The 13,900-nt window shown below is 48.1% G+C and overlaps 1 protein-coding gene across 7 annotated transcripts; it reads right to left on the minus strand.

Annotated features, from left to right (window-relative positions):
* Positions 1 to 3,710: 3,710 nt before the first annotated feature.
* On the minus strand, positions 3,711 to 13,238 carry STK19 (serine/threonine kinase 19). Of its 7 annotated transcripts, none has more exons than XM_015405467.1 (8): positions 13,194 to 13,238; positions 10,941 to 11,044; positions 10,653 to 10,798; positions 9,050 to 9,145; positions 8,183 to 8,322; positions 6,875 to 6,972; positions 4,836 to 4,983; positions 3,711 to 4,230 (listed from the first exon to the last, which is right to left on the minus strand). In XM_015405467.1, the coding sequence occupies exons 2-8, from the start codon at positions 11,023 to 11,025 to the stop codon at positions 4,185 to 4,187; spliced, it is 759 nt and encodes a 252-aa protein (XP_015260953.1). In that variant the 5' UTR covers positions 11,026 to 11,044; positions 13,194 to 13,238; the 3' UTR covers positions 3,711 to 4,184. The 7 variants fall into 7 exon arrangements, with proteins under 7 accessions (XP_015260953.1, XP_015260952.1, XP_015260954.1 ...); XM_015405466.1 differs by having other exon boundaries at positions 13,198 to 13,230; XM_015405468.1 differs by lacking the exon at positions 13,194 to 13,238 and adding an exon at positions 13,036 to 13,136.
* Between the last annotated feature and the right edge of the window lie 662 nt (positions 13,239 to 13,900).

Genomic DNA, 13,900 nt, shown 5'->3' on the forward strand with positions numbered 1-13,900 from the left:
AACTCCTTTCCCTTCTCCTCCCTGCAACAGACACCCTGTGCTAACGTTGTATATTATGTTTGATAATTGAGATTTAAGACCTTTGTTCATAGAAGCTAATAGACATAAGAGTAAGATCTCGGAGGCTAAGCAGGGTCAGCCCTGGCGAGGACTTGGATGGGAGACCACCCAGGAAGTCCAGGGTCTCTGTGCAGAGGCAGGCAACGGCAAACCCACCTCTGAATGCCTCTTGCCGGGAAAGAGAACTTGAACCAAATATCGCTGATGCCATACCTACAGAATCTAGATAAAGCTGAGTATAGAAGAGCTTTTACTCTTATGAGAGCAAATATGCTCCCTTCAGTGGTTACAGAGGGTAAATACAAAAGGCGTCCCTATGAAGAATGTTTGTGCATCTCTGGGGATGGGAGGATTGAGTCAAGGGAGCATGTTCTGTTCGAATGTAAACTTTACCAGAATTTTCGTTCCGTCTATTTAGCGCCAGTTTGCATTCAATTCCCAGGGAGAAATATTAGATTTTATTTAGACAAGCTTTTAGCCAACAGGGATCCAGAAATTACTTTAAAGGTGGCAACATTTGCTGTGAAGGCCATAAGATATCGTCAACAATTTTTAGTTTAATTTTATGCTTAAGATTTTAAAAGGGGTGTTTGGCTGAATCGTATATCCTCCTTGTTTTAATGGCTTTGGTGGCTGTTTATGGGTCTTTGGCCGTATTAAACATTTGACTGGCTGACTAGCAGCAGTGGCTCTCCTAGAAGCACCTTTCCCAATAGCAGCTCCTTAAGACCCCCTCAACTTGCAGCAGCAGGGATTGAAACTGGGATGTTTTGCCTGAGCAGCAGGCCCTCTTGAAACTGGGATGTTTTGCCTGAGCAGCAGGCCCTCTTGAAACTGGGATGTTTTGCCTGAGCAGCAGGCCCTCTTCTCCCCAGAGTGGTGCCCCTCCCAAAGTTATATGGGAGAAGAAACACACGGCACTTTTTCTTACCCCAGTTAAAGGAGTCATCAAAAGTTGGGAGTGATGCATTTCCCTTTATTGCATTCCATTTAAAGTGAACAGCTGCCGCTGAGTCAAATGGGAAGAAAACTGCTGCTAATTGGCAGCTATCTGCAGGTCTTACCAACCGCGTTAATCCAATCTTAGCACTTCCTGGCAACTAACACCCCCCCACACACCTATATGTAAGGCTTGAGGAAGTTTGTTTTAATGTATCTAAAGAAGTGTGCATCTACACATGCCAAGTCACTCAGTTCTCACTTATACCTAAAATTTTGTTAGTCTTAAGGTGCCACCGGACTCAAACTTAGTTCTCGCATCTGCTTGTTGCCTCTTATTTGTATGCTAATGGGCTGCCTTTCACAGGTTTTACCAGTCTCAGCTACACTTATCACCCAGTTACTGATGCATCTTGACTCTTAACTAGCCCTTCCTGGTAGCTCACTGCCCCACCCTCTCTCTACCTATACGTAAGGCTGGAGGAAGTCTGCTTCAGTGTATCTGAAGAAGCGTGCTTGCACACGAAAGCTTATACCCAGAATTAAACTTTGTTGGTCTCAAAAGTGCCACAGGACTCCAGCTGTGTCCTGTTGTTTCAGACCAACACAGCTACCCCCATCTAAAAGCACCATAGTTGATGCTCCTGGAGGTATGCCCATACATACAACACCCAGCTGTTGTATAGTTTTGCTCAGGGCTTTTTTTGTAGAAAAAGCCCAGGTGGAACTCATTAGCATAATAAGACATACCCAACAGCAGAAGCTCATTAGCATATTAGGCCACACCCCTGATAGTACAGCTCATTCGCATATTAGGCCATACCCCCACGTTACCAGAAGTGTGGTCATCCAGCCACAACCACCTTTTGCTTGTTATTCTGTTTACCTTGTTTGTGGTCAAAACCCAGGGGTTTTTTTTGTAGCAGGAACTCCTTTGCATGTTAGGCCAATTCCAATTAGTTCCTGCTGTTGGGTGTGGCCTGTTATGCTAATGAGCTCCTGCTGGGCGTGGCCAACTCAGGAGCCAGCCGGAACTCCGTTCCTGTACGTTCCTGCCCAAAAATAGCCCTGGTTTTGCTAATTAACAAGATGGGAGGCCCACAAAGAATCATGGAAAGAATCAGTTTGGAAATCCCACCTCAGCCATACACACAATCTGCAAGATCTCCCCCCTCTAGGATTCGCTAAGCTTTCAAGGATCTGTAGAGGGTAAAATTTGCCCTCTTTCCTGACCTGGATGGCCCAAGCTAGCCCACTCTCATCAGATCTCAGAAGTATGTTTGATAATTGAGCTTAAGACCTTTGTGCATAGAAGCTAATAGACATAAGAATAAGATCTAGGAAGCTAAGCAGGGTCAGCCCTGGTGAGGACTTGGATGGGAGACCACCCAGGAAGTCCAGGGTCTCTGTGCAGAGGCAGGCAACGGCAAACCCACCTCTGAATGCCTCCTGCCCTGAAAAACCTGTGGGGCCGCCATACGTCAGCTGTGACTGGACGGCGCTTTCCACCACCGTTTCCCCCTCTACCCATCAAACTGCCTATCGGCATTCTGCGCACCCTGGGGCATATTCAGTCCCCAACAGGCCTTTCGGTGTGTCCCCCCCCCTTGATTAATCATACTCTTTGGCACACCTAGGAAGTCCAGATACATAAAGACCTTTAACCGTCCCCGTGAGCAGTCTGGTTGGACTGCTTTCCCAACTGACAGGTCGGCTTCACTTATCTGATCCTGGGATAATCTGATGCCTACGGAAACTCAAGTGAAATCGCCGGCATTTTGAATACCGCAACCCAGTATGGCCATGTTCACGCCCCTGACAATACATTTTCCAGCCCCTGGACTGCTCACCCTGAGAACAGTGAAGAGGGCACAGGCTCTTCCTTAAAAGGGGCTTAACTCTTGTGCTGCTGAAGTTTAGAGAAACCACAGAAGTAGGGCCTGCTCTTCTTCCTTGCAGGATTACCTGTCCGCCGCAGAGACCACAGGACAACCCGGGCTGCACAAAGCTGGGTTTTGTTTTCTTCATTCATATCCCATCTTTCGCCCCAATGGGTACCCAAAGCAGTTTATATCATTCTCCTCCCTTCCATTTTACCCTCACAACAACCCCTTGAGGCAGGTGAGGCTGAGAATAGGTGACTTGCCCAGGGTCACTTGGCAAGCTTCTGTGGCAAAGGGGACATTTGAACCTGGGAAGTTCAACCACTACACTACCACTGGCTCAACAAAGAGTTTGAGAAGCTATCTGGGGTACTTCAACAAACAAATGTGTGCAGTGGGGGAAAATCTAGCCTTAGCCAGTTTGCTGTAGTGGTTAGGAGCGCGGACTCTAAACTGGGAGAACCGAGTTTGATTCCCCACTCCTCCACATGCAGTTGCTGGTGTGACCTTGGGTCAGTCACGAGTTCTCAGGAGCAGTCCCACCTACCTCACAGGTGCCTGCTGTGGGGAGGAAAGGGATTGTAAGCCACTCTGAAACTCCTTCAGGTAGTGAAGGGTGAGGTATAAATCCAATCTCTTCTCTTTTTCTTCTTCTAAGAGTTGTGAAAATGGCACACTCAGCAAACACACCCTCCTTTTCATAACCCTTAGCACCACTTGCTTCTGCTCATGCGAGGGCACTCTTTGTGCTGGCACACAAAAAAATAACAAATAAGACAGGACACACCTACATTTCAAGGATGCCACAGGGAGCCAACCAGCCGCAGAGAAGTGAAAGGCATTGCTTTTTAATTAAGCTTCAAGGCATTGTAGATGATAGAGGCTCGGAGAGAATAATAAATAAGTTGGGGGGGGGATTATCTTTGCTGTCTCTTCAGAACTGGCTGTGCAAGTCCTTAAGAAAAACTAAGATGCCTCCAGGAGGTGAATTTGGCCTAGGATAATCTTATCCTAGATGGGTAAACTTCACATGGTACTCTGTTCTCATAATGCACATACAAAAACTCCCAAATTTTGTAACAACGTTATGTCACAGACTCCATAGCATTGACAGGCCCTGCCTGTTATCTCCCATATCGAGTGCTAATGTAGATTGGTCCATACGTAAAAAGGGGTTTGGTGCCCTCGCCGATGAGGGTGGCCGTGCAATCAGAAGACACAGTCCAAGAGCTCCGCGTGTGGGGGGGTGGTCACAGTTTGTTTCAGGCACAACTCTTCTCTTAACAGTGAAGCAACACATGCTTAGTCGTCAGCCAGTCGGAGAAGGGTGCCAGAGGATGTTGGTATGCTAAAGGAAGCAAGAAAGAGACTGTCAGGTTAAAAGAGATTCAGAATCCACAACTGAAGCTCCTTAGGATTCTGGAATGGCAATCAACGTGCCTTTTCTGTACGTGGACCTTGCAAATGTGAGTACTGATGCTGGGGGAAATCTACAGGAGGAGGCCATCACCGGAGCCTGCAAGGCTAAGCTTTAATCCTTACAACCGACTCTGTGAAGGAGAACCATAGTATTATCCTCATGTTGCAGACAGAAGGACCGAGACTGAGAAACAACAGATTATTCAAGGGTGGTGGCCAAATGCAAGGCCGAGGCAAGGTCTGAACTTGGAACTCTCCAGCTCAGGCTCTTAGACACTAAACTACACCTCATTTCTCAGTTCTGGGGCCGAGGCAACCAAAATCCTTGGGAAGGGAATATATGACATGAGGCACAATCTTCAGCACGTTTACTCAGGACTAATGCCCACTGTGTCTAGCGGCCTTATTCTAAAGTAAGGTCTGAGGACAGAGCTATAAAATCAAGATGGTTAGGTTCCTTGGGAGGAAGGAAGGAAGGTCCATCGTTCGGCTGGGGGGAGCACAAAGACAGTAAAGGCATGGGAGACAACGTACCAGTCGACCAGCTGAGCGCCAATGATGTCATGGACATGGTACGGGAGCCCCAGTTTGACAGAGGATGGCGCTCGGCGGTTCTGCAAATCCGACAGCAAAACTTCCTTGTATTTGGCCTTCTGGATCATGCCCAGCACGGCTTTCCTTCCTGGGAAAAGAGTGTGACAGGTCAGTGGGTCGCTCCGCTGTGGGGAGTTCCAAGCCTTGAGTGCAACCCTACTTTAAAGTAAATTGGCTGGGTCACATGCACACAACGGAAGTGTCGCGAAAGGGAGACCCAGAGATAAGGCGCGTAAATACACAAAGGACTCTCCAGCAAAGCTGAAAAAGATATGATCTTGAGAAACTGACCGGGGGGAGGGGGGGCTAAAAAAAATCAGTCCGATGAGGGCTAAAAATGCTCAAAGAAACTTGGAATGTTCAGAGCAGCTAAGAATGTTGCAGACAGCTAAGAATCAAAAAGAGGGGAGAGCCCCACAAAGCTAAAAGAATTGCAGGCAGGGAGATTTCATAGAATCACAGAGTTGGAAGGGATCTCCAGGGTCATCTAGTCCAACTGCACAATGCAGGAAATTTGTAAATACCTCCCCTCCACACTCCCAGTGACCACTATCCTACACACCCAGAAGGTGACAAAAACCCTCCAGCATCTCCAGCCAAACTGGCCTGGAGAAAAATCGCTTCCTGACCCCAAAGTGGTGATTGGCATTTCCCTGGACGTGTAAGGAAGGGCCACCAAGAACTAAGCAGTGAGGCAACCTTCCCTGCCCTCCCTCTCCTGATCAAACTGTACTCTCCCAATAAACGCTTAAAGCTGCTTCATGCCAAGCCCAACCTGTGCTCTATCAAGCTCAGAATTCTCTGATGTGCAGCAGCTCTCCAGGATCTTAGACAGAGGTCTTTCACTATTCTCTGCTCTAATGTGCAGCAGCTCTCCAGAGGTCTTTCACATCAGCTGCTACCTTTGCTCTTTTCACTACGTAAGAACATAAGAGATGCCAATGTTGGATCAGGCCAAAGGCCCATCCCGTCCAACACTCTGTGTCACACAGTGGCCAGAAATACCAGGTGCCATCCAGGAGGTCCACCAGTGGGGCCAGGACATTAGAAGCCCTCCCACTGTTGACCCCCCCCCCAAGCACCAAGAAGACAGAGCATCACTTGCCCCAGAGCCCCTATCTATACCCTGTTTCCCCGAAAATAAGACCTACCCAAAAAATAAGCCCTAGCAGGATTTCTATGCATTTGTGGTATAAGCCCTAGTGTGTCTTCTTAAGAAAAAATAAATATAAGACAGTGTCTTATTTTCGGGGAAACACGGTACCTTGTGGCTAATAGCCACTGATGGACCTCTGCTCCATATGCTTATCTAATTCCCCTTTGAAGCCGTCCATGCTTGTAGCCGCCACCACTTCCTGTGGCAGTGAATTCCATGTGTGAATCACTCTTTGGGTGAAGAAGTACTTCCTTTTATCCGTTCTAACCTGACCGCTCAGCAGTTTCATGGAGTGCCCACGAGTTCTTGTATTGTGAGAAAGGGAGAAAAGTACCTCTTTCTCTACCTGCTCTTTCCCATGCATAATCTTATAAACCTTGATCATGTCACCCCTCAGCCGTCGTTTCTCCAAGCTAAAGAGCCCTAAGCGCTTTAACCTTTCCTCATAGGGAAAGTGTTCCAACCCTTTTATCATGGTGGACTCTCGGCATGCAACACAGATGCTCTACCACTGAGCTACGGCCCCACTTCTGATGTCACCCCCCCAACCATACAGGTTGGTGGATAAGTTGTCCGGCCTTCCAGAAGGGAATCTGGTCTATATCCCCCAGTGGTGGCGGTGGGGGAGACATCCCAGCTGCTTGGTCATGAAGACTTCTTGAGTTCAAAATGGCCCTGCACAGGTTGGTGTTCAAATACAAAAAGGTGAAGAAGATCTAGACCTACTGCCCAACTGAATGTGCAGTCTTTTTCTTGCCCCAGCTCAGAGAGCGCTGCAGCACTTCCCATCTCTATACACCTGTTCCTGGAGATGCCGACGAACCTTTGATGAAGTATTTGACGAAGCGGCCTGCTCCGGGCACAGCCAGCCACCAGCTCCCGGCATCACGGACGGTCAGGACGCCCGCATTGACCAGCTGCCTGAACGCAACACAGTGAGAGAGTGGGGAGGGAGAGAACAGGTTCTTCATTAGGACTTGCTTCTGCAGCTACACAGTGCAGTGATTTCTGGGGAGATGGACGTGTTTTGGGACTCTGGGATATAAAAAGGGCTGTGATCTCATCAGTGGCTGCCAAGAGCTTCCTGCTCAGCGAGGCAGATGACCCACCAAGAAAAATACAGCCCTGCCCCCACCAATTACAGTGGCCCACCAAGGTTCAATAAATCCAGCTGGGACGGCATATGCAAGAGGCTGTCAAGCATTCAGCCGGCTACAATACAATATGTTACTGGTGAGTCCTGAATTGTCCTGCTGATTTTTGTGCTGTGAGCAGAGCTTCAACATTCACTTATCAATTAAAAACCCTTGGACCGATTAAGACAGTGGCTTGTATCCAGTGAGTTCTGTCCCCCCCCCCCTCCTGCTGCAGCCCACTAAGCTTCCTGACGTTTTGTTCTTGGGGGGGGGGGATCAGCACACATCCCAGGAGCAGCACAGGGGCAAGGGGGGGGCTGCACTGGGAGGAGGCAGTCAACAGAAGTCACCCCCATTCCTGCCCCTGGTCATTGGAATTATACAACCCGGTGTCCCCAAGTCCATCAAGTACTGGAGTTTTTAAGAACGCAAGGTTAATACAATTATAACAGCAATGGGCAGCATTTTATAAGTGGCCTTTCCCCCTTCCCAGTTTGCTGTAGTGGTTAAGAGCGCAGACTGTAATCTGGGAGAACCGAGTTTGATTCCCCGCTCCTCCATGTGCAGCTGGTGGCATGACCTTGGGTCAGTCATATGTTCTTTCAAAGCTATTCTCTCGAGGGCAGTTCTCTCAGTGCTCTCTCAGCCCCACCTACCTCACAGGGTGTCTGTTGTGGGGAGGGGAAGGGAAAGGAGACTGTAAGCCGCTCTGAGACTCCTTCAGATAGTGAAGGGCGGGGTATAAATCCAATCCTTTCTTCCTTTATTCACACTGGGGGGGGGCTCTTTAGAGTGTGCCTGCAGGTGTGCCTCACTAATAACTTTTTCCTTTTAGCATGTATTAATAATTATATAGATTGTCTCTGTTAAACCTCATACCCTTAATTGACAACAGTCTGCTGCTGAGATTTAAATAGCCAAAGACAGCTGTTCATACAGGGACCCCAAGACACCCTGGCCTCAAAAGGACTATCGGCAAGATCGCGCTTGCTCACGTGATCTCCGCGTCACTGAAGCCAAATTCTGTCAGCATCCGTTTCTTGTCAAAACTGATATCGGGGCAGGAGATGAGGACGGAGTCCAAGAACTTCCTCACCGTCCTGGCAACCTCTTTCCCAGACACAAACTCCAGCACCTGCAAGAGGCAGGGAAGAAGAGAATAATGGAATCATAAGAGCTGTAAGTACCCAGTGAGACCATCTAGTCCAAAAAAGTAAAAAAAAAAAGCCAATGCTATGCTGGGGATTATTAGGAAGGGTATTGAAAACAGATTGAACATTCCCAAGTCCCTCAGCCTTTCCTCATAAAGCTTGGTCTCCAGGCCCCCGATCATCCTCATGTCGATGTTACGCGGTGCTAGCCCACTGCAGGGTGTGCATGGGTGTGAGAGTATCAAATAAGACGTGAGTCTTATAGGCTTAGTGTAAAAGCTATTTACAGTTTACTCACACAAGCCACCACCAAATTATTGCACAGACCGACAAAATGCTTACGCAGACACCAGATATTCACAAGAAGATGGGTTACACTGTACATCACTGTACTTATACTTGCATTGACCAATCAGGACCAATGCTGAGTCATTACTAATTAGTTCTGCCAGGAACCAGCCAGAACCGGTTGGAGCCAGCTCTTCTGACACTCAGAGCTGTCAAGTCCTGTCACTTAGATTGTTCTGATCTACAGCCAGACTTAATTGAACATATATATGTTGACACCTCGTTGCTCTCCTCCGCATGCGCTCCATTCTGTCCACATCCTTTTTGAAGTAAGGCCTCCAGAACTGTACACAGAGCTGTCACTACCTCATTGATGCATCTACATTTCAGCTCAATCCTCCAGCCATACGCAGAGACACCTACCTTAGACTGATAGCTGTCCGTGAAGGTGAGAACAAGACTGTCAGCGTCGAAGCCATGCTGGAACATCCGGATCCGTCCTTCTTCTTTCAGTTGGTTCTGCAGAGGAGAAAGTTTATTGTACCTACCCGTTTCCAAAATCAGAGTTTCTATGCAAACGGATGGCAGAAAGCTTTGCTTTGGGGTGGGTGAAAAAGAAGAGAGGGGTATATAACACATGGCAGAGACTACCTCTCTGCAGAAAAGTGACGGGGAGGTAATTGGAAAAACCCCATCCTCCTTAGAGCAGACAAAGGCTGCACGTGAACCCATGAAGCTGCCTTATACTGAATCAGACCATCGGTCCATCAAGGCCGGTACTGTCTACTCAGACTGGGAGTGGCCCTCCAAGGTCTCAAGCAGAGGTCTTTCACATCACGTGATCCTTTCTACTGGAGATACCGGGGATTGAAACCGACACCTTCTGCATGCAAAGCAGATACTCTACCAACTGAGCCACGGCCCCTCCATCTCTTTAATAAACCCAGGGAATATGCCCCTTTATTTCTGAAGACATCCTAGGGAGACGGGCTGCATGTGGAATTGTGCTCCAAAGATGATCCAGGTGATCCTGAGAAAATTGTGTGCATGTGGGTGGGTGGGGATATGGTTCCCTCTAGATCCCAATTGTTCCTTCCACCAACAACTGTTTAACTGGGATAACAAATGGGAATATCCTGAGAAAAATGTGTCCGTGGGAGGGTGATTAGGCACCCTCCAGATCCCAACGGTTCCCCCCAACAACAACTGTTTAATTGGGATAACAAATGGGATTATGGGTGGAAAGATAATAGTCCCTATGGGTTGGATCCTATCAGTTTTTCTGTTGGCAAAAGAGGAAGGAATGACTCCCTTGGATTATAAAAAAAAGCTATGCCTAGGTTCGGGGGACCCACTTGGAGAAAAAAACACAAGGGCAGAAGCTGCAGGGAGGATGACAATCATGCAAGAACAGAAAAGCTGACAGGATCCAACCCTACCAATTTGTACAGGCCTCTCCCAACACACTGTTGTACTTTACAGCATTGCCATTGTAAGTCCCTGAGTGGCTTACACTGGGTAAAGTAAAGGTAAAGGTTCCCTTGCTCGAAAGCCAGTCGTATCCGACTCTAGGGTTGCGGTGCTCATCTCTGTTTCAAAGCCGAAGAGCCAGCGCTGTCCGAAGACATTTCTGTGGTCATGTGGCCGGCATGACTAAACACCAAGGCGCACAGAACGCTGTTACCTTCCCACCGAAGTGGTACCTATTTATCTACTTGCAATGTCTTGCTTTCGAACTGCTAGGTTGGCAGGAGCTGGAACTAGAGATGGGAGCTCACTCCGTCATGCGCCACTCGGGTCTCGAACTGCTGAACTACCGACCTTCCACAGCCTGCAGTTCAGCATCTTAACCACTTGAGCCACCGCAGCTCAAGTTTAAGCACTGGGCTTAAACCCAGACAAACACTGATCAGGCCCACACTTCCCAAGCTTCATTGCTGCTACAGGAATAGCTATTCCCAAACTGGGCCACAGAGCCTGGAGAGAGCAGAGTGGGATATCAGAACTGGAAGCTGGAGTTTCCTACCAGACATCTGTCTACAGTGGTGCGGTCTTTGACGAGACTGTAAACCTGGTGCTTCAGGATCAAGGGCGGCAGCGCATCCTCGAATAATTTGCGAGGGAAGAGAGACGCCAAGTACTGGAGTGCCGATTCGACGGCTTCAGGGCCCTCTAGGAAATGAAACAGAGGGCATCAAAACCCAGGAATCATGACTGCTAGCAGCCCTCCTACTCCAGTACCCTAAACACACTTGCAGGAGTTCTCAGTCTGCACTACCACCTTAGGACAGCCTCAGATGTTCTCTGCTCTTACCCTTTTCCACAGTCTCTAGGCCTACTGCCAACCGCTGCTTCTTGGCCTTGAAAGCGTCTGAGATGAGCTGATGTTTCCTCTTCATGGGGCTGGAGGGCTGTAAACTGAAGAACAGGCAAGCTCTTAATCTGTGCGTTCGTGTAATACCCACCTTGTGTATTTCCACCTTTCCTTGCGGTATCTCCATTTTTACCAGTTCTCCTCAGCCCTCCTGGGACATCTATTCTTCAAATGGACTTCTGCTGGATTCACCACCACCCCACTCTGTCCTGATGCTTGCATTCCAAGACCCCTCTCCCCTTCTTCAAACAACCTTGAGCTTAGTCCTCACTGAGACGGCAAGTTTGTGCTGAGGCTTTGACATCTTAATTATAAAGTGATGGAATGTTCCTCTGTATAGAACACCCAAACACACACACAGGAGACCAGATCACAGGGAGAAAAGGCTCCAGCCCAGCCATGTGCCTGCCATGCCGGTTTTCTATGTACAGAGAACATATATTTCTATGGAAGAACATTCCAACTTGTAGTCACTCCCGCCTGCAATGCCAACTGGTTCAGCCGACCACAGGTACGTTATCTCAAGTGAAAATTTGGACTCGGACTCTCAGGTCAGTTCCCCTCTTCAACCCACTCATCCTGCTTCCTGGGACTCCCTTGGTCATAAAAGTGCCTCTTCCCAAGTCAAACCAATAACTCATCTAGCCCCACACCTTTTATGCTGACTGGCAGCCTTCCTCTGGCGTCTCAGCCAGAGGTTTTTCCCCAACCACCAGTACCGATGATACTTGAAAATAGGAACGTCAGGGATTTTGCCAGCTGGCCTGAAGAAAAATGTCCTCCTGTCCTTTTAACAGAGGCTTAGTGGGTGGAAGTGGGCTGGTAAGCTTTTTCATGGCACAGAGGTAAATACCACCAGCTAGCAAAACACATTAAACCACTATTAAAGGAACAAGCCTTTTTTCCTGACAACTTTACTTGAGGATGACATTCTGCACTGATTGCATGTATGTGCGCTGAATTACATCTGCCATTCATTATTATTATATTCCATCCTATTGCCTCTATCTGATGCTCTTCCATCCTTTTACATTCAGAACACCCCACATGGAGTCCTTGGGGCTACTCTCAGTCAAACCACCTCTGTTTAGGATTGCCATTTTTTTTTACTGGCCCAGATCCTGTACCTTAAACACTAGTCCAAATGCAAGTAAGAGAAGAATTTCCTCAATTATTGCATCTCCGTGCCAGGCAAATTAACAGCTGTCTCATTTCTGCATTCCAGGACTCACCAAGAGGCAAACATACAGGATCAAGGCCAGGGAAAACAGCCAGAAGCCAGGCACACCCATGTTGATGACACAGTCTCTTAATTTCATGAGATTCTGTATTCATATGTGCTTTGCTGAGGAACACCTGCAGGTAACCGGCTCCACTGCTTAAATTTTTTTGGTTGTTGATTCCCCCCCTCCTTTCTTTATACAGGATATGGTGGAATGCCCACTTAAATTATGACTTCCTTCATCTAACTGAGCAGGCTCCAACTGGCAGAAACTTAAGACCATAAAAAATGAGTCCAATCTTTAAAGGTGACAGTTTGGGCAAATTTTAACATGACAGGCTCAGCCATGCCTTCATCCATATATAAAGCAATATACACACAACATGCAACATATGTTAGAAGGAACACAAACTCCTCCCTTTCCTTACTCTCCACACAAAGCACTTTTCTCCCCGGTCTAGTTCACTCTCTAGAAAAGTACCTGAAACAAACACAGCATCGGGAATGGAGAATGGGAAAGGAAGAAGATTCAGTTCCCCTCATCCACATGACCTTTTCATGTAAAAACAGAAAGCTTAACACATTTTACCCCACCCTTCTTCCAAGAAGCTCAAAGTAGCATATTTCATCCATCATTCACAATAGCCTTGTGAAGTAGGTCAGACTGATTCCAAACCCAGAGCACTCCATGCCAGATAAAGGACCAGCTCCTTTCAGTTCAACACTGTATCACAGAGACGTTCCATCAAAACAGTTCCTCGAGAGAACACACACGAACAATAACAAAAAAATGTGTCTGCCCCTCTAGCACACCGGGTCTTTGGTCAGCTTCCTTTCCTCCGCAAATTCCTTTTGACTTCCTGTGAGAAAACCCGACTCCTCGTTATACTCGGCTCTCCCACCGCCCACATTCCTCGGACTTTCCTACTCGGTCCCACATTTCCATCATAGAAACACCCCCCACCACTCACTCACAGACTGCCGTTTTCTATTGGGTCCTCTTCTCCTCTTCCGTCTCAACATATCGCCGCCCCTTTTGTGGACGAGTGATGACATTGACGATGCTCCGCCCCTCAGTTCTTTCCCGTATCTGCAAAGCTTGCCTATGGTTTGTCGTGGCCACGTGACGCGACCCGCCCCTTTCTCCTCCCTGTTCATCTTCTCTGCTGGAGCGGATGGACTGCCGCATCATCCAATGACTTTCCTCCCAGTTAATGCCGCCTTCTTTTGTGTAGGAAATGGCTTCGGTAGACTGAAGCCGCTCTGGTGGCCATTTTGGATGGGGAAAAGCAGCGAAGAGGAGTCATGTGTGGCAGTTAATTTTAAAAGATTTGTTATGGCAGTCCGTAGCCCTTTAAGTGGCTTAAAGGGGAAAACATGAATGGTGGCAGGGTCAGAATTTCATTCCACTGCAAAATAGTCACTAATCTTTTAGATTATTTTTGCGGGGTTTGTTTTTGGAGAGGGGACTCCATGGCATTGTACCCCACTAGGGTTGCCAGGTCTGGGCGGGGAGAGGGCGGGTTTTGGGGAGGGGAGGGGCCTCAGCATGGTACAATGCCACAGAGTCCACCCTCCAAAGCAGCCATTTTCTCCAGGGGAGTTGATCTCCGTCAGCTGGGGATCAGTTATAAAAGCGGGAGATCCCCAGGCCCCACCTGGAGGCTGGCAAGCCTAT

This window comes from Gekko japonicus, unplaced genomic scaffold, assembly GCF_001447785.1.
Source record: "Gekko japonicus isolate JY-2015 unplaced genomic scaffold, Gekko_japonicus_V1.1 scaffold1799, whole genome shotgun sequence".
NCBI classification, from domain to species: Eukaryota; Metazoa; Chordata; class Lepidosauria; order Squamata; family Gekkonidae; genus Gekko; species Gekko japonicus.

What these genes read in the sequence shown, in the direction of transcription:
- STK19 (XM_015405462.1), bottom strand. Translation starts at nt 12,771, where the DNA reads ATGTGGATGAGGGGAACTGAATCTTCTTCCTTTCCCATTCTCCATTCC. An exon ending in CCTAGAGACTGTGGAAAAGG is followed by an intron (nt 10,799 to 10,940) that starts GTAAGAGCAGAG and finishes TTCATTTCCTAG; the next exon opens with AGGGCCCTGAAGCCGTCGAA. An exon ending in CGGACAGCTATCAGTCTAAG is followed by an intron (nt 8,323 to 9,049) that starts GTAGGTGTCTCT and finishes TGCCTCTTGCAG; the next exon opens with GTGCTGGAGTTTGTGTCTGG.